Source organism: Pelodiscus sinensis, chromosome 21, assembly GCF_052426305.1.
Source record: "Pelodiscus sinensis isolate ZL-2025 chromosome 21, ASM5242630v1, whole genome shotgun sequence".
In the NCBI taxonomy this organism is placed as follows: domain Eukaryota; kingdom Metazoa; phylum Chordata; order Testudines; family Trionychidae; genus Pelodiscus; species Pelodiscus sinensis.
The window spans coordinates 26,434,868-26,454,041 of record NC_143072.1 but is presented as its reverse complement, the minus strand read 5'-3'; the positions used below and the strand labels follow the sequence as shown (position 1 = coordinate 26,454,041).

The 19,174-nt window shown below is 69.1% G+C and overlaps 1 protein-coding gene across 28 annotated transcripts in view; it reads right to left on the bottom strand.

Moving 5' to 3' along the window:
• Window positions 1-4,866: 4,866 nt before the first annotated feature.
• The window catches only part of MYO18A (myosin XVIIIA), a 94,040-nt gene continuing 79,732 nt past the window's right edge, over window positions 4,867-19,174 (bottom strand). For 22 of the 28 annotated variants that reach the window (XM_089772126.1, XM_089772127.1, XM_089772131.1 and 19 more), the window contains 6 exons: window positions 18,547-18,732; window positions 17,683-17,822; window positions 17,202-17,246; window positions 14,339-14,449; window positions 12,114-13,417; window positions 4,867-5,992 (listed from right to left, as the gene is read on the bottom strand). In XM_089772126.1, coding sequence (XP_089628252.1) covers window positions 12,118-13,417; window positions 14,339-14,449; window positions 17,202-17,246; window positions 17,683-17,822; window positions 18,547-18,732 — 1,782 coding nt within the window. In that variant the 3' untranslated portion in view covers window positions 4,867-5,992; window positions 12,114-12,117. The remainder of the gene's footprint in view (window positions 5,993-12,113; window positions 13,418-14,338; window positions 14,450-17,201; window positions 17,247-17,682; window positions 17,823-18,546; window positions 18,733-19,174) is intronic. The other 6 variants (XM_089772129.1, XM_075904559.2, XM_089772118.1 and 3 more) reach the window with 3 other exon arrangements.

Below are 19,174 nucleotides of genomic sequence, written 5' to 3'. Positions count from 1 at the left end.
GGATTGGCCCAGCGTGATTTGTGATTAAGGTCCAGAGGGTAAATTGACCAGGGATCTGTGGCTGGTTTCTTGGAACCGGACAGAACTTGTTCGGGGTAGGTGGGATTGGGTGCTAGGACCCCCCACCTGTGTATAGGCCCGGGGCCATCTGGGGCACGGATATTGCTGGGGTGTCGGAGGGGTTTTGCTCGTGAGGCTTCAGGCAGGCAGCTGGAGCACCCTGTGGGACTGGTTTGAGGCCTGTTTGGGAAGGTCTCCAGTCTGGGGCTGTAAGGAGCCCTGAGTCTGAGCAATTCGCCCTGAGCAGATGCCCTCAGCTGTGCCCAGACACGGCCCGGTCCGTCACAGGGCGGGTGAGACCTAGGGCAGGCTGGGCACCCACAGACCAGGGCTGGGGGCTGGCCCAGGGGGTCGCTGGGCTGGGGAGGGGTGTGATCTAGGGCAGGCTGAGCACCCACAGAGCAGGGCCGGGGGGCCCACGTCAGAGCCAGGCAGCTGCAGGCTCAGAGTGGTGGCCCTGGGGGCGGAGGGGTTAACCCCCCAGAGAGCGGCCCCCCGAGATGGGGTTCCCCCAGGGACTATTGGGCCACGTGTGGGCCCTGTCCGTGGCACATGCGGGCAGAGCGGCTCAGTGAGGTGGGGGGGACGGGCGCAGGGCGCGGTGCTGCCCAGCCCCAGGAGCCGTTCCTGTGTCGGCGAGGGGGGCGCAGAGGCGGGGCTGCGGCCGGCACCCGACAGGGCAGGTGCTGGTGGATGGCCCAGGGGAGCTGCAGATGTGGGGCAGGACCTCGCACAGCTCCCTGGGGCATGAGAGGACCCCGGGGCATTGGGGCCGGCCCAGCGGTGGGGCCCAGGGAAAGGGGCAGCCAGGGAGCTCCCCCCAGGGCCGGGGGGGCAGCGGCAGGGAGACCAGGAGGGCAGTGGCAGGGGGCAGCGGGGACCCTCGGGGGGCAGGGAGAAGCGAGGCCCAGCGCCTCCTGCCAGGCGGCCCCATTCCTGGCCCTGGCAATGCGGGGCAGCCCGGACCCTCGGGGGGCAGGCTCAGAGGAGGGGCCCCGGCTCCGCTTCCCAGCATACACCAGGCCCTGTGCTGTACAAATTACCAGAGTAATTATGCAAATGAGTGGCTCCTCCAAATTACCATAACTTTAAATAATTAACACCAGCCGCCCGAGGGCTCCTGGGCTCTGCAACTCATCTGCATCTTTATTATGCTGTATAAATGATTCACACCCCCTCCCCGGGGCACGGGGTGGGACACGCAGCCCTTCCCACGGCTTCTGCCTCAGCCCCGCCACGGAGCCGTGGGCCCGGGACATGCAAAGCGGGGCAGGGCAGGCTGCTGAGGGGGGCTGGGCCAGCCCCTCCCACACACTGCACAGGGACTGAGGGACCCGGCCGGGGCTCCGGACTGCGGGGGGCAGGACTGGGAAGTGCCTGGTGGGGGGGGGGGCTTTAATCTGGGGGGGGTTGGATTGGGCAGGGCCCAGTGTCATGTGACTGGATTTTAAGGGGAGCAGCCAGATCACTGCTGCGCCCACGGGGGGAGGGGGGGTTGCCCCAAAAGTTGGTACAAAGGGGGCCATGTGGGGTGTCAAACGAAAGCCTATCTTCTACCGACTGTGCACAGGCTATCCCTGTGACTGCACAAGGTCTGTGTGTGGAGTTACACGTGCCCTGTGTGAGGCGGAGCAGTGGGCAAGCGGGGCTCAGCCGACGGCTACGCTAGTCAGCAAGGGGCCGATGCGGCTCTGGGTGCCAATCCGCACCTGAGGAACGTCTAGATGTCTGAGCCAGCCAGGAGAGCGGCTGCTGACTTGGGACACCAGGGTAGGTCGATGGACCATGTGACTGTCCAGCTTGGACACGGAGGAAGGGATATAAACATGCCACGTGGCACCCTCCATGGGGGTCTTCGGATTGGCTCCTAATCCCAGACGCAGCCTCGCAGGGAACTACGGGCCGGGAAGAACCGTGGACCCATCCCGACATAGGATGTAACCAGAGACTTTAAAGCCAGCAGCTGTAACCTCTCTGCGAGAGCCTGCGTCGAGACCTGGGAGGTTCGCTGCACATCGTGTGTGATACTTTAACAACCTCGCTCTCGTGCTTTTCTCTCTTGTAGTAAGAAACCTTTGGATGGCAGATTCTAAAGGGTTGGCCCAGCGTGATTCGTGGGTAAGATCCAGAGTGTAAATCGATCGGGGACTGGGGCTGGTGTCTGGGGACCGGAAGAGCCTGTTCGGGGTAGGTGAGGTTGGGGTCTATAACCCCTCACCTGTGTTGGGCCCGGGGCTCTTAGGGGCACGGAGAGAGCTGGGGTGCCAGAGGGGTTTGCTCGTGAGGCTTCCGGCTGGCCAGGCAGGCAGCTGGAGCGCTCGGTGCGGCTGGTTTGTGGTCTACTGGGGAAGGTCTCCAGTCAGGGGCCGTAAGGAGCCCCGAATTTCAGCAATTCGCCCGGAGTGGACGCCCTCAGCGGTGCCCAGACCCGGCCCGGCCCGTCACAGCCAGCATGCTGGGGGTTGCGGGTGAATCCCCAAAGCCCCTGGCCAGCCCAGCCCATGATGTACCAGGGGCTTGGGCCCCGGAGAGGCCTCCCGCCGGGCTGGCAGCCGCACTAATGCACCGTGGCAGAGGCAATCGGGGAAGTGACAGCAGCGGCAAGTGGTGCTGACAAGGGGTCGCGGGGCCCCGCCGGGGAGGAGGGAATGTGCCGCCCACGGGGAGCGCCCGAGCCAGCCCCCACGAAGCCACGTGACCACAAGGGGCTGCCCGTCTGCCCGCACAGCCAGGCTGAGGGAAGTGGGGGTGCAGTGTGCTGGGGGGGCCCTTAGGGGCCTGGCTGGGAGCACCCGGGGAAGCAGCGGACACACCCCAGCTCAGATCTCTGGGCAGCCGGGCACGGGCAGGGGGAGCAGGCCCAGGAGAGCGGCTGCATGTGGGGTGAGCAGGCCGAGTCAGCCCCCACAGCCCAGCTCAGGGCCCCAGCATGCGCCAGGCCTGCCCAGCCACCACCCTGACCCTCTGCCCCCAGCGCCACGTGGCCCCCGGTGCCCCTGCTCTGGCGAGGAGGGAGCCCAGGAAGGGGAGGGGGAGGGGACCCGGCTTCCCGCCTCCCGTAGCAAACGCCGGGCGTTCCCGCCCAAGCAGCCTGCGACGGCGCCGAGCCAGACGCGGGCGTGTGCCGGGGCCGCCCCTCGCGCTTTCCTGCTGCTCCTTGTCCTGCCCAGGGGGCGGGGAGATGCCCAGACGGCACGAGCCCAGGCCCCGGAGCGTGCCCCAGGACTCACCCCCCCCCCCGCTGGCTGGGCCCCGGGCTCTCCCTCGGCCACCTCACTGCCCCCAGGGCCACGCCCAGCCTGGCTGCCCGGGAAATCCCGGCACGGTGCCGCCCCAGGACACGCGGCGTGGCACCTCCCTGCCGGCAGGCCCACTGGACGCCCTCGCCCACGGGGCACACGAGGGGGCTGAGGCAGCCTGCGCCATCGCAGGGGGGCAGGAATTGGAACCCGCCCCTGCCTGGCTGGGCCCCCATAAAGCAGGGGGCTCCGGCCTGGGCTGCCCATGCAGGGGCTGGCCAAGGCTCTCTTGGGGCCACGGCGGCTCTTCCGCGGCCCCAGGGGTGTGGCGCTGCTGGTGCGTACCCGCCCGCGGCACTGCGAGCACCCTGCGCCGGCAGCCTCTCGCCCACGGGAGCGGGCTACGGCCAGGAGCAGGCGAGCCCATGCAGGGCTGGAGGGCTCCCCATCCTACATGGAGGCCAGGGCCCTGGCGCGAGCAGGAGGCGAGGCAGGGCCTGGCCCGAGGGAAGTGGGGGCCCTGTGCCGCTGCCGGGCGGTGCTGGAGCCATATTGCTGGGCCCAGTGTCCTGGTTCTGTAGGGATGGCTGGGGCAAGAGGCCGCAGGCCCAGTCGGTGCTGGGGGGGCAGGCCAGGGCCACAGGAGCCGCTCGGCCGGGGGGGCTAGCGTGGGGGGCGGGCACTGAGGCAGGCAGGACCCATGGGAGGGGCACTACAAGGCAGCAGCAGGCAGCCGAGTCCCACACCCCCCGACCGGGGACAGGCCGAACCGCGGCTCTGGGGGCCCCTTTCACTGCGCAGCCGGGGCTCCCCGCCCTGCAGCCGGGCGTGTGCGAGGGCCCCGCTGGCGGAGCCGGCCTGGCTCTCACACCCAGCGGACGCTGCTGCCGCTGAGCAGTGAACAGGTGAGCTCCCGGCGGCTGAGCGCTCGCACGCGCCATCTGCTCCAAACAAGCTGAGATTTGTGGCTGAGACCTCCTCTTCCCCGGAGCCTCCGCTCCAGAGCGCCCGGTGCCGGAAAGACAGCGAGCCCCTCGGCCCGGCCCTCGCCCTGCGACCGCCAGCGTGCCGGGGCCAAGGGGCACTAGCCCTGAGCGGGGGCAGGCGCACTGCCAGCGGCCCATGGGCGTGGGGCCGGCAGATGATCTGCCCTTGGCTCGGGGCTGGAGGGAGGCACAGCCCGAAAGGCCTGCCAGCCCCTCCGCTGCCCGTGGCCGGCCCCCTCTGGGTCCCCCGGGGCCCTGCCCTGGCTGGACTGCAGCCCCCTCGCCAGCTTCTGGGGGCAAATGCACCCGCCCCTGCCCTGAGCATCCAACGGCTGGGGGAGCGGCCGAAGGCGAAGCCACAGAACACAAGGTGGCTCCCATGGGCTCCCCCGCGCCGGGCAGCGGCCAAGGCTGTGACGCCAGGCTGGGGGCGCAGAGCTGGGCTGCTGCTGGCGGGGAAACGCGGCTCCCCAGCCCTTCCCCGACGCCAGGCCCTGGCCGGCTCAGTGCCTGCAGGCACGGCTTTCAGGAGCTGCCCCAGCGGCCCCCCGCCCCGCAATGAACGAGCCGAGGGGAGCAGCCAGCGGCACCAGCCAGAATGACATTTAATAGATAACGGATGGGGAGAGACGCACAGCTGGACTAGTGAAAACCGGGCAGGCAGGGCTGGGCAGCTCCCCCGGCTGCCAGCCCCGGGGCTGCAGCTGAGTCCTGGAGGGAGGGGGCAGGGCTGGTTCCTTGGCATCGACGAGGGCAGTGGGGTCCGCCGGGGGCACCCTCCCCAAAAGGAACCCCTCCTCTCCGCAGCGTGCGAGGGTGAACAAGTGCGCGCCTGCTCTCCCCCACTCCCAGCCCTTGTGCACACACGTGCCGGTGCACGGGGGCCCGGTTGCACGTTATTTCACGGAGATTTGAAACAAAACTTTGTGCTCGGCCCAAGCCCCTGGGGAAAGAAGTGACCCCAAACCAAGCCCTCTGCCTGGGAAACGGAAACCCGGGGGCAAGGAAACCGAACGCACGTGGCGGCACACGAGGGTGCACCGGCCGCAGCTTCACTGCTCACTAGGTTGGCTGAAGCCGGATTGGAGCGTCTCCTACGGCTCAGCCGAAAGGGGGGGGTTCAGGGCCCCTCCTGCCGGGGCCAGACACACGCGGGGACGTTACACAAGACAGCAGGCACTGAGGAGGAAAAGCCCCTAACGGCCAGTTCAGCTTCCCCTCCAGTGAGAATGGAGCCGCCCGGGCTGGAGCAGCTAGCAGGGGGCTGGGGCAAGGTGGGGAGGGAAGAGGGGCCTGTCCCACCACCCAGAGTGCAGCGTCTGGCTGGGCCCCCCCGCGGAGAGGTCGGCGGTGGCTCGGAGGGAGGGGTCGGAGAACGGGGCTTTAGATGAACCTTTCCCACCACGCAAGCAACACCAGGTGCACACAGGACAGGAGGCGGTGGCCATCCGGAAATGCAGCATTCCCAGGTCCGGAGCCCGGTCGGGGGGCGCCGGGGCCTGGCGTGGGCCGGCTCACGGCTCCGGGAGGCAGAGTGCGGCTGTGGAAAACGCGTCCCTCCGGGCAGCCTCCTGGGGCTATGCCGAGGCGTCGGCGGGCTTGCTCTCCGGGTCGCTGTCGCTCAGGTAGCTCCTGGACGCGCTTTCCAAAGGGGCTCGCTCCTCGTCCCATCGGTCGCTGGCGAGCAGGCGGCGGGTGCCGGGGGGGCTGCGCAGAGGGAACAAGGCAGTTAGCAAGGGGCCTCGACATGCCGGTCCCCGCCCCGGGCGGCAGCATCCCCCTGCAGGGCAGCCCCCTCTCCCCCCCAGTGCCGGCCCGGGGAAGGCTCCGCACCCCAGCCCCAGCGTGGAGGGCAGACGGGCTCAGGGACGGAGGCGTGCCCAGTGACTGCCCAGGCCAGCAGCCGAGGGCTCCTCTCCTGGGAGTGGGGGGCTCCAAGGAGCAGGCCCTGGCACAGGTCTGCGGGCCAGTATGGGGGAGCCAACATGTCTCTGCAGCGGGCGGTGCCCGCTGGCTCCAGCCGCAGCCTGCCCGTCGGGAAGCGGCTCCTGCCTCCTCGCCAAGGGGAGGGGCCGGGCAGCGTCCCGCCAGGGCCACTCCTCTCCGCTCTCCCCGGCTCAGTGCGCGATGAGCCAGGGCTGCCGGCCGGCTCCCCCCAGCCCTGAGCACCCCAGAGTGAGCCAGCAGGGGGCGCGGCCTGGAGCCCCCTCACGTCCTCGGGCCTCCCCCCCCAGTGGGGGCTGGGCTGGGCTCTAGTGGCCCAAGGCTCTCGGCATCGGTCTCTGCCTCGGTTTCCCTACTGCAATAAGGGGGAGCAGCCCTGCAGCGGGAGGAACTAACATGGGCAAAGGGCTGTAGGCCGAGGACAAAGGGATGGCACATTCCCGCAGCCCCGCGACGCAGCCCGGAGCAGCACTCGCCGCCCCACCCCGCCCTGTCCCCCCTGCCATCGCACACCCCGGCCCCCACAACACAAGCGCAAACAGCCCAGGGCCTCCCAGTCTGGCGCTGCATTCTCTCTTCCAGGGCACCACGCAGACACAGGGGCCCCCGGACCCTGCCCGAGCCAGGGGCCCATTTTATGGCTTGGGAAACAAGTCGAAAGGAGGGACTGGACTTGTGACCAAGAGTTTTCAAAGAGCTGGCCAAGGAGCCTGCGGGCCATTGGCTCTTCCATCAGACCTGGCGCGCCAGGGAAGCGCCAGAAGAGGGAAGAAAGCCAAGGGCCCATCTGTAAGGAGTGAACGGGAGGCCCAGTCATTGTAGGCCTGTCACTGGGCGCAGGCAAGACATGGAGCAGCCAACACAGGCCTGACTGCCGAGGAATCCCAGGGGTAACAGGCCTGCGCAAACCAACTGGGGATTCTTTCGAGGCGAATACCCGTCCGGCCGACAATCGCGGCGCTGCGGTCGCCGGCTTTGGTTCTCGGAGGCGCCTGATTGGGCAGCACAGGCCGGTCAGAGTGGAGAGCAGGAAGGGATCCAATCGCGAGGGGACACGGATTAAAAGCAGGATTCCCGCCAGGCCGCCACACGAAATGAGGAATCGTCAGCGAGTGGGCGAGTTCCTAGCAGGGTCCCGTTGGGATCGGCTCCCGCCCAGGGCTACCGAACCGCTGCAGCGGCAGGACCCGAAATCCAGAGGACGCAAGGCTTGGGAGAGCGGCGAAGGAGGCCCAGTCGTGGATCCCGGGAAAGCCGGACCCCTGGCCAAGCGGGGCGCACACGGCCACGCGCCTGACTGCCTCGGTGCGCTCGCCTGCGGCCCTGGGAAGGCAGGCCCCTCGCACCTGGCTCGACGGACGCTGGCAGACGGGGCAGAGGGTGGCGAGGAGGGGGAGCGGGCGAGGGGCACTCAGGCCAGGTAGCACCGTGAGGAGGGGGTTAAGGGCAATGGGGCACAAGTATTCGATACGGGGCTCTCCAGCCGTGCCCGGGCAGGTGTCGGGGTCTTCCAGCTGGGATGCCAGGCTGGAAATGAGGCAGAGAGGAGAGGAATTAACCCCTGGCACCATGCACCAAGGACCGGTGGGGGTCTCCATCCTGCCTGGAGGTTTTCTAGCTCTGCCCTAGGAACGGCGCTGGGGCCGGGCTCTGGCCTGGGCTGTCAGGGGGTCTGAGGCGAGGAGCAGAGCGCACCCCGCGGGTCCAGAATTGCCCAGAATGCAAAGCAGCTCAGCCACGGGCATTCCCGGCCCCCTGGCCAATTCCCCCACCGAGCCTCCGGCTGCACGGGGCAGGGAAGGCAGCTCCCGTTGGAGGGAAGGGGCCAGGAGGAGCTGGTGGTGTGCCTGGGCGGGCAGGCGGGTTTGGGTGAGTAACAGCCGCCAGCGCAGACAAGCGGGAGAGCCGTGCGCTGAAACGGAGGCTGTTCCCCCAGGACCGCCGCTGCCGCAGCAGATTGTCAGCCCGGCAGCTTTCTTTACGAGGCCTCATCGCTCTTTTTTATGATTTTTAGGGCATTTTCTGCCCATTTGGAGTGATTTACTCTCCCTGGAGTTAGCCGAGCTAAGCAAGTCGCCCTCCACAAATCAGGCACTTGCTGAGTTACACCTCCACCTGCTCAGAAGCGTTTGCGAGAGGCCTGGGAAACGGCAGAATTCGTTTGTTATGTGACGTTTTGTGCCAATTTCTTCCCCACAAAAAGAAATTGCAAAGGAGAAAATTCACTCCTGGAGTTTTGGACTTTGTGCTGGGCAGGCAGTTACCGACGGCACAGGGCACCACTTAGTCTCCTGATTGGACAACTGTTACCAGGCAACAGCGCCAATTTTAAATAGGAGCTTTGCCTTCCGCGCATATTCACACGGGAGGCTTCCCCGGCGCGAGCATCGGCGCTGGAGCCCTCTGGCTGCTCGAGGGCCTGTGGGCAGAGACCCAGCGAGGGGCGAGCGGGCCGGCGGATCCCAAGTCAGGTGCAGTGCGAAGAGCTGGGGCCGTTTCCCCGGGTCCACCGCTGCCGTGCCCAGGAGGCCGAGGGCGTGGGACTCGCAGGCCGGGCAGGGGCTCCATCTCTCCCCACGGTGGGAATGCCAAGAGGGAAGCGCGAGGCCACGCTGCCGCTTCCTGAGCCCTGCTCACCGGTCGGCCGCGCCCACGATGCTCCCCTCCGCCGGCCTGCACCGTGCCCCGGGCACCCCGCCGAGGGCAGCCCCGATGCGAAGCCAAGAGGCGCCGCCCCCGATTAAAGCCGCGCCAGCCCCACGCAGGGCCCTGCCCCTGTCCAACGCCTGGGAAGAAGGGCTGAAAAAGTCTCCTTCCTTCAAGGACAATTCACCCCTCAGCGCCGGGGGAGCTCACTGAACCCTCCCCCCCTGCAGCCGCCCTCCTGGCCTCGCCCGCAGATCCCTGGCCTGGGAGAAGGGCTCCGGCCGCGCCCCAGGGAAGCGGCACCTCAGGCCAGCCAGTCCCCCCGGCTGCCTGGATCAGGGACAGCCAGAGGGCCCCAGCCGCACCCCCGAGCAACCGGCCAGGAATTAACCCGTCGCTGCGGGGCCAGCTCTGAGGTGGCGCTGCCAGGACAGCGACGTGTCCCAAAGCTGCTGAGCCCAGGGCCGGAGCCGGAGGGAGCCCACAGCCCACTGCTCGCTCCCCCCCACAGCAACCGCCAACAGGAGGGGACGTGCCACCAGCGCCTCTGCCACGGGCTGAATGACCCGTCCTAGGCGCAGCCCAGCCGGCGGGCACTCTGCCGTTTCCGTCTCCCGGCTGGGTCGTGCCAAGCGGCTCCTGGGGGCAGCGACCGCCCCCAGCCAGCGTAACGCCCACCACTGGGCTGCACGAGGCTGCTCCGGACAGAGCCAGGAAGCAGCCCCTCCAGCCCGCGGGCACAGCTCCCCTTCCGTGCGCCGCACCACGGGGGCGCAGCTCCCCTTCCGTGCGCCACACCACGGGGGCGCAGCTCCCCTTCCGTGCGCCGCACCACGGGGACGCAGCTCCCCTTCCGTGCGCCGCACCACGGGGGCGCAGCTCCCCTTCCGTGCGCCGCACCACGGGGGCGCAGCTCCCCTTCCGTGCGCCGCACCACGGGGGCGCAGCTCCCCTTCCGTGCGCCGCACCACGGGGGCACAGCTCCCCTTCCGTGCGCCGCACCACGGGGGCGCAGCTCCCCTTCCGTGCGCCGCACCACGGGGACGCAGCTCCCCTTCCGTGCGCCGCACCACGGGGGCACAGCTCCCCTTCCGTGCGCCGCACCACGGGGGCGCAGCTCCCCTTCCGTGCGCCGCACCAGGCCCACCTGCCCTGCGGAGCCCGAGGGAACCATGCAGCCCCCCCCCCGCCACGGAGGGATGCACGCAGCGTCTCCCGTTTCCGTACGAGATTTGCCCCGGGCCGGCAGCCACCTCCACCCCAGCCTGGCCTTGGCAGCGCCGCGCCTCCCGTGTGGTCTGGTACAGGCCCCCTGGGCCCTGCGCTGGCCACGCGCACGCAGACGGGCAGGCGAGGCCTTTTCCTCGGGCCCGGTCGCAGCCAGGCAGAGCGCGGGCACCGCTGACGCTCAGCAGGGAGTCCCTCCGCCCGCTCCGGCCAAGTGCGTTCCAGCGGCGTCGTGCCAGGCCGGCCAGACGCAGGCCCCGTCCCAGCGGCGCCCGGTCCCCGCTCCAGCCCAGCCGAGGACGGGGCTTGTCCCATGGAAGCCTCCGTGCTGGAGTTAGTGGCAAGCGCCCCAGGACCACGCGTCGTTTGGGAGCTGGAGTCGCGCGGCGGCCCCGGGAACCCAACGGAGTCTGGCGCCACCTCGTCCGGCCACAATCACCTCTCCGTGGCCGGCTGCGAACCTGCGTTCCTCTGCACCGCCGTTCCGGATCCCACCCCTCCCTGCAGCTCGTCCGTCCCTTCTCCCGGAGCTGGGCTGCCCTGGCTGCTCCCGGTCCCTCGCGGACCAGTCTGGGCTACGCGGGGTCCCTGCCAGCTGGGAGCCCCCTGGCTGCGGAGGGCGTGTGGGGCCCGGTGGCTCTGCCCCCTCGGTGACACGCCCTGCTCGCTGATGGCGCAGTGCCCGATGCTATGCTGCAATGTTCTCACTTTGCCCACCCATGTGCGGAATAGGTTTTGTTCTGTGCACTGGGGCAGGTGCAGATGTGCACCACCCTGAGAAACCCAGGCTGGCGGCGGTGGGGGCTCTGCCAATCAGCGGGGCGGCTCCGAATCTCTCCTGGGCGGCCGCCCGAGTGCTCGGCGTACAGGGAGCCCTGCTACAACCGCGCAGTCAGCGGGGGGCCCTTGAGAGGACCCCAGGGCCTGCGCCCAGGAGCCCCCAAGCTGGGACCAGTCCGGGCGCTGCGGGCTCGGGGTCAAACCCCCCACTAGCTCCGGCCTGGGGGCACGCGGCGGCTCTGCAGGGACAGGCTGTGGGAGGAGGTCCATCCGGCGGCACACGCGCCCCGTTAGCGCCTCTGGAAACAGCCTGCCGCACGCCCCTCCTGAGGGAGCTAATCCCCGCGCCGGACCGGGAGCAGGGAATCCTGCCTGCACCGTGACCCGTTCGTTTCAGGCGAAATGAATACAGCCACATCCCTGAAAGGCCGGGAGGGATTAGCACAGCTCAGTGTCCCGCGCGCGCCAGCCGCTAATCCCTGGAAGGGATACACGCGCGGAGACAAGCCGCCTGCCAAAGCTTTGTGGCGCCCGCACGCCGCTGTCAGGGGAGGGATGGAAGCCAAAGGCAGCCTCACCCCCGCCCCCCAGCCAGCCCTGCGGCAGCTGCCTCTGCTCCCAGCCGATCTCCAACCAGGCAGGTCTCTGCCAAACGCCACCGCAGCAACACAGCCGCGTGCTGCACACAATGCGCCAGCTCAGCAATTCAGGGCACAAGCTGACCCCACAGGCCAGCGACCCCCCTTGCTCTGCCAGTGAGCTGTGACGGGCCTCGCTCCCCAAGCAGCGCCAGGCTGGGGGATTGCAGCTAAACCGCCTGCTGACCCGCCTCGCCAGAGACCAACATCCCCCCTCATCATTTCCATCCATGAGTGGAATTTTTCCACCCTCTGTGCGGAATAATTTGTACATGCACCAAGGCATGTGCAGATGTGCACCACCAGGGGAGAGACACACCTAGCTGTGTGTGCTCTGCTAATCAGGTGGGGGGCACAGGACTCTCCTGAGCCCAGCTCACAGGGAGTGCTGCCTGAGAGCACTCGACTTTCCCGGGCCTCCAGACGCGCAGCACCACTGATTTCTCCGGAGCGTGGCTGTGGGTGGGGCAGGAGCTAAGAGACATTCCAGAGGCCACATGGGCCGGGTGGGGGGTGCGGGTTAGGGGCGGCAGGGAGAGTTAGTGGCACACGGGCATGCTGACATGCTGCACTGCACACCACTCGGCACCTACTGCCTCAGTCGCTCTCGGGCCGGTAGAGGTATTTCATCATCAGGCTGTCCACTTGCTTCTTCCGCTGCTTCTCCTCCTTCCTCAGGCGCTTGCTGGACTTCTCCGCGCCCGCGGCTCCCTCCTCGCCGGAGGCTGGGCTCTGCTTCTTGGGGCCCCTCTTGACGCTGGAGCTGCTGTGGTTGGAGCTCGCCGAGGAAGCCGAGGAGGATTCCGAATCCGAAGGCAGCGTCTTCTTCTTCTTCTTGGCCTTCTTGGCGTGTTTCCTGGCACGCTTCTTCTTCCGCTCCCCCTCCGAGGAGTCGCTCTCCGAGCTGCTGCTGCTGCTCCGGCGGCTCCGGCGGCTGCGTGGCCGGGAGCAGTCCAAGGCAGAGGCAGAGCGGCGCAGGCTGCTGGAGGAGGGCTCCGGCCGCACGGCGCTCCGGGAGCTCCGCGCGCTCCGCACGCTCCGCCTGTCGTCCTCCTCCTCCGAGCTGGCGGCCATGCTGGAGCGCTGGAACTGGACGGGCTTGTAGTTCAGGACCTCGCTGATGGCTGCCTCCAGGTCGGGGTCCAGGTAGGAGCGGTGGCTGACGGGCCGGATGTCTGAGCCCTCTAGCTGCGTCTCGTCGGAGGCGGAGGTCCGTGGCCGGGGCGGCACAGAGAAGCTGCGCCCGAGCGAGGCCTGGCTGTACAGGGAGCGGGTGTCACTCAGCGCCACGCTGGCCACGTCATCCAACTCCTCCAGCCGGCTCCTGCTCAGGGAGAACCTGGAGCCGGCCCGGCTGCCCAAGGGCGAGGTCTGCAGGCCCAGCGGGGGGCTGAGGGCACTGGAGATGCCAGCTGGCGGCTCGCTGAGCCGGGACGCACTGCGCCGCAAGCTGCCTGGGCTGGAAAGCGTCCCGCTGAGCGTGGACCGGGCGTCGGCCGCCTCAGTCTCCAGCCCGCGCCAGGAGGAGGCAGCCCGGCTGGCTGGGGCAGACAGGGTAGAGGCCTTGTCGAAGTCGGCCGCGGTGACGGACCACCTCTTCTCCAGCCCCTTCCGGGCTCTGCTGCTGGCCTCCGAGAAGGCCTGGGAGATGACGGAGCCCCGGTCGCCAGGGTCCTCGCTGCCTGGGGACTTTCTCCACGAGGTGACGGAGCAGGCCTCGTCCGGGCCGTGCTTGGCCTTGCGGAAAGCCCTGTCGGGGGAGTCCGGCCGCTCGCTCAGGGTGGAGAACAGCGTCTCCTCGTCCCCCTGGCCGCCAATCGAATCCTTCAGGGTGGCCCGTTTCCGGTAGCTCAGGGAGCTCGTGACGGCCTCCCGGCCTTCCTTGGCCAGGGCCGGCCTGAGGAGAGGCCCGCGGCAAGCGGGCAGGGAGGAGAGAGAGACAGCGGGTGAGACAGAGGAGACCCAGGGTGCGGGCGGGCGGGAGGAGGCAGCGGAGCAAACCCAGCTAAATAATTGGCGTCGGTGGAAAACAGCCGCCTGGGAAATGTCATGCAAATGAGGGTATTGTTCTACCCCACCGCCTCTACTCCCTGCAAGCCTTTCATTCAATTATTCCATTGTCAGCTACCTGGAGCCGCCGCCTGCGAGAGCCGCTCACAAGCAGGAGGAATTATCTGCCACACCAGGTGCTACAGCTGCGCCGCCGAATAAATTAAACCAATTAAGAGAAACAGCCCTGGCGGGTCCCTCGCTCAGCGGGGGCAGGGACGTCTCCATCCATGGCAGGAAATGGCTTTCCGAGCAGACCGCACGGTGCCCACTGGGCCGCCCTTCCCCGGGGAAGCTGCTCCGACTCGCTGCGCCCGGCGCCCGCCTGCAGAGCGGACCCCGGGCCGGAGCAGTGGGAGCCGGCGGCTCGCTCGCGGCTCCGGCATCCGCGGTACCTTCCGATGGATATTTCTGACATTCAAAGCGCGTGGTTACCATGGCAACGAGCGCGCTACCCAGAGAGCTCCCGGCTCCTGGCCCCTGGGGGGACCACGCGGGGGAAGCCGGGAACTTTCGCTGCTCGGGGCTCCCGCCGGCGAGGGGAGCCCCGCGTGGGCTAGGCTGGCGCTTGGTCCTGGGGCGCCCGCCTGCGCCCTGGCAAACCCTGCCCCCCCACGGCGGGCGGGCCGCTACTCCTCCCGCTTGAGGGCCGGACGCCACCGGCATCCCCCAGGAGCTGCGAAGCCGGGGGCCCCTGGGAAGCGGCGCCAGCCCCGCACGGGGCCATGGGGAGCGGCTGTTTCCCCGGGGACGCCAGCCCCGCACTGACCTCGAGCTCTTCAGGCTGCCGTCATCCGAGGCCGCTTTGTTCTTGGAGAGCCACGATTTCACGCCGTCCACGCGCTCCTCCAGCTCCGAGTCCACGTCCGAGTCCCCCTCGCTGCCAGAGGGAGAGAGCGGGGGAGGGGGGTTAGGGCCTGAGGCCGGACACGCACATCCACGGGGCCCCCACATCCCGGCTCGCTGCCCTGCAGCCCCCCGCGCACCTGTCTCAGCCCGGACGGCGGAGCTCGGCCCGGCTCCTCACCCCGAGCGCCCCCAGAGGAGTCCTGAGCAGAGCAAGCTCGGCCCGGGGAAAGCCCATCGTCACCGCCAGCCTGGCCGCTGCTCCAGAGACCGGGAGCGAACGGGCCGGCCACAGATCAGAACCGGGATACGGCAGAGAGCAGGGGCTGCGGGTGGGGACTGAGGGGCACGGGGGGGGGGGCTGGGGGAGGCGGGAGCCCAGGGCAGGGCTGGCGCCCATGTGCGGGAGGCAGAACACGCACACGCCCAAGCTGCACTAGAGGCCGAGGGACACGGCGCCCGCGTGCCGTGGGACTCCTCCCACCGGGCGCAGCTGCTCTGTGCGCCACCCACAGCCCCTGCGATGGCACCTGCTGCAACACGCTGCCCCCAAGGCACCGGGGACACCTCTGCTGGGCCACTTAGCCCTGCACGGCCAGCCAGCGGGCGGGCTGAGCTCTGCACAGTGCCCCCGGGCCGGGCGCGGCGGGGGGGCTGCGCTGCTCTGTTTTAAGCCGGAAGGCTTTACGCTGGCGCTGCCTTTCATCCGCACCAGGCCTGTCCCCGCAGCCTCCGGCGCCTGCGCCCCCCGGTGGGGGGAAGAGGCGGCAGTCCCGGGAGCGAAGTTCCGAGTGCGCAGAGCGCCGGGGGCTCGTTTTCCAGGCCGCCCTCGAGCGCCGAGTCGCAGCGGGGAAAGACTCAGCCGGCGCCGCTGGGTACGCGGGAGTGGAGCAGGCAGGGTGGAGATGACGGGCCGGCTGGGCGCCCGAGCGTGGCGGGCTGATTTACCGCGGCGGGCGAGCCCCGAGCGAGCGAGAGCGCCTCCTGATTTACACACCCACGGAGAGAAAGCCCTCGCTGGCTTAAAGCAGCTAATTTATAACCCCCGTTCATAACCCTATTGATTGCCGTGAGCAAGAAGGGGCCGTGCGCTTTGCAAACCCTCTCTCCGTCGTGCGAGCAGCTCTGTATAAATCTCCGCTAATACATAACTGTTTACTGCTTTCATTAGCGCTGCAGCAATAACAACTGTATCTCCAAGTAAATCGAAATGTTATTTTTCCTCCCACCTCGCTCGGCTCAATAACTCGGCCCTGGCTTCCCCCAACACTAACTGGCTGCTAAAAGGGAAGGAAGTCTCTCGGGAACCCCAGGAAACTGTTACAATTGCAAGAGTGCCCGGGAGCAGATACATAACATGCTCTTAAAGGAACCTTTTCTCCTCCGCGCCTGCGGGCGCTTGGCTGCCCGGGGCGGGCGGCAGAACGGCACGGGGGCCGGGCTGCTCCGGACCCGAGTGCGAATTCCCCGGGTCCATTCCCAGCCACGGCCTGCGCTCGATCCTGCCCACGTCCCCCTCTCGGCAGCACCGCGCGGGCGACGCTTTGTTACCTCCCTTCAAAACAACGAGCCCCATAAACAAACTCCGGGGGCAGCTGAGATTCTCAGGCGTCGGAGCGAAGCCGGATGTCAAACACAATTTATGTCCAGCCGCGTGCGCCATTAGTTAACTGGGATCCAACTCGCAAGGGAACAAACAGGCGGAGGCCGAGCGGCGGAGGATATTAATTGTGTGTGACAACGAGGCTCCAGCGGCCCTCCATCACTGTTACACACGATTACATTTATCATTAGCTGTTACGGATCCTTCCGCCGCCACCACCCCCGCTGGCCGGGGAGCAGCCCTCACTGGCAGTGTCCCAGACACGGCACGGCCTGGCGGGCGTTCACAGAGCCAGGCCTGCCAACGGGGCAGGATCTGCAAGCCACACGGCGCCCGGCACGCGCCCCCAGGGCTCGGGGCACGGCTCCGCTTCTCCCGACCTGCCAGCGGACGCGCTGGACAGACGGGCCTTCCCCGCGCCCGGCGCCCGCCTTGGCTCCGCAGCCGCGGCTCATCGCTGCTGGTGCAGATGCAGGTGGCGTTCCCGCAGAGCGCTGGCCACCAGCCGGCAGGGAGCCCCCCACCCCGCCCACCGCTGGCCAGGTGTCTCATGGGGCATCGGTTCCCAGCCTGCCCCGCAGGGCCGCCAGCCGCCTCCCCGGCTCCGGAGAGCGCAGAGCCACGGAGAAGGCAAAGAGCCAGGCTTCTCCTTTGCCAGCGGCAGTTGCCGGGGCGGAGCTGGGGGGGTGCGGCCGCGCGGGGGGTGGCGGGCACGGCCCTGCCTGCTGCCGGCGAGGAGAAGGGCCGCGCTCTCGTCTCGTCGCCACCCGCGGACGCCCGGCCTGAGCAGGGATTCGGGGAGGCGGGAGAGGCGGCGTCGGTCGGCTTCGCTGGCCACGTTACCTGCCGGGCCCGGTCAGACAAGAACGGCAGCTCCCGGCCCGGCTGCGGGAGCCCTGCGGGCTGAACATTCACAGTCCCAGCATGCAACAGTGCTACCCCGAACCAGCCGGCCAGGCGCTGCTGGGGGCTCCCGGCCAGCACCAGGCCCCCGCGGCCTCTCTCCTGGCTCCTACCCGCCCGGCTGCAGGCCGCAGCCCCCGGAGGTGCTGGTTAGAGGGTTATGGCGCAGGCGCATGCAGGGAGCGCGCCGGGCGACATGCAGGCCCAGCGGCGGCTCCCTCCGGGCATGCTGGGTTAGGAACCAGGTTATTCTATTGGAGAGGAGAGTTGGGAGCCTCACAGTTTATTCTTTCTTTTCTGATACTTTGCCACCACGTCCTGCAAACTGAGAATGGGGGGGCGGGGGACAAAGGAAACAAATGAACATAAAGCGGCAAAACGGACCCGCACCCCAACAGCAACCAACGGGGGCAGCCAGAGGCACAGCCGGGGAGTGGGGGGAGGGGTGGCGCCGGCCCCACGCTTGCAGACTGCCCCACGGCAGGGCGGGGGCCAGAGCCAGGTCTGGGAATGCTAGCCCAGAACCCTCGGGCTGCCTCCCGCCGGCGCCCGGCCAACCGGGCCTGGGCTGAGAGCGGCTAGCGACGCTTCCCGGCGATGGGTTGGGGGGAAACTGAGGCACAGAAGGGCAAGGACTTGCCCAGCGTGCCCCAGCAGGCTAGCGGCAGAGCTGGGAACAGGAACCAGGTCGGCTGAGCCCCGCTGCCGCGCTCTACCCACTAGCCCGCCCTGCCTCCCAGCCGTGTGGGGCCTGGGGTCACCTGTTGACGAGCTCCTCGTTATCGTCGCTCTCCAGCTCGTCCTCGATGGCGGCCTGCAGGTCCCCGATGCGCCGGAAGGCCAGCTTGAGGTCAGCCTGCAGGCTCTGGTTGGCTGCCTCCAGGCTCTCCAGGTCCATCTCCTGGGGGGAGGCCAGCGGGCGCGTCTGGAACCGGCCCCTCCCAGTGGGGCCCCGCCTGCCCAGCGCACCTCTGGGCTGCAGCAGGACTGCCCTGGGCCCCCCCGGCACTCGCCCCCCTGCAGGATCCCCCGCCCCCCCCGGGCAGGATCCCCCGCCCCCCCCGGCAGGATCCCCCCCGGGCAGGATCCCCCGCCCCCCCCGGCAGGATCCCCCGCCCCCCCCGGCAGGATCCCCCCCCAGGCAGTCACCCCCCCGGCAGGATCCCCCGCCCCCCCCGGGCAGGATCCCCCCGGCAGGATCCCCCCCCGGGCAGTCACCCCCCCAGCAGGATCCCCCGCCTCTCCCCGGGCAGGATCCCCCCGGCAGGATCCCCCCCGGGGCAGTCACCCCCCTGGGCAGGATCACCCCCTTCCTCCGGGGCAGTCACACCCCCGGCAGGATCCCCCGCCTCCCCCCCCGGGGCAGTCACACCCCGGCAGGTTTAGCCCAGCTCCCCCCTTTTTAAGAGTCTGTTGTGAACGCGTCCTAGCTCCCATTTCCCCTCCCAGGCTCTGTTTACAGTAGGACCTACAATAAGTGGCCTGGCTCCGCAGCGATAGCTGGGGAGTTGGTGCACAGCCCATATATTCAAGGCAGCGCGTCTGGCCCAGACAGGGGCCCCGCGCCCACCAGGGGCCCAGCCCATCTGCCGACAGCTCGGCGGGGTGAGAGGCGGCTCCCTCACCAGCTCGTGCTTCTTGCGGCTGGCCTCAGCCTCCTTCTTGGCCAGCTCGCCCATCTCCTCCTTGGCGTCCCGGAGCTGGCGCTGGAGCCGCTTGTTCTGCTCCCTCTCCCGGCTCTCGGCGGCCGCCCGCTGGTCCCGCTCCTCCGTCAGCTTCTCCGCGTTCTCCTTCAGGCGGCTGGCCAGGCTCTGCGGGGCGGGGGCAGGGTTACCCGGCGCCCCAAGGACTAGTACCGGGGGCCCTGCCCCCCGCGAGGGGCGTCTGGGCCTTCGCAAGCACCAGGCAAGGCGCCAGCGCGTCGTGGAGCCCCTGCCACGCCACGGCGGCTCCAGGGGCCCTGCCGAGGGCCAGCGAGCCCCCCGCCCCCGCCCGCGAGCCCCCCGCCCCCGCCAGCCAGCCCCCCGCCCCCGCCCCCGCCAGCGAGCCCCCCGCCAGCCAGCGAGCCCCCCGCCCCCGCCCCCACCAGCGAGCCCCCCGCCCGCCAGCAAGCCCCCCGCCCCCGAGCCCCCCGCCAGCGAGCCCCCCGCCCGCCAGCGAGCCCCCCGCCCCCGAGCCCCCCGCCAGCGAGCCCCCCGCCAGCCAGCGAGCCCCCCACCCCCGCCAGCGAGCCCCCGCCAGCCAGCGAGCCCC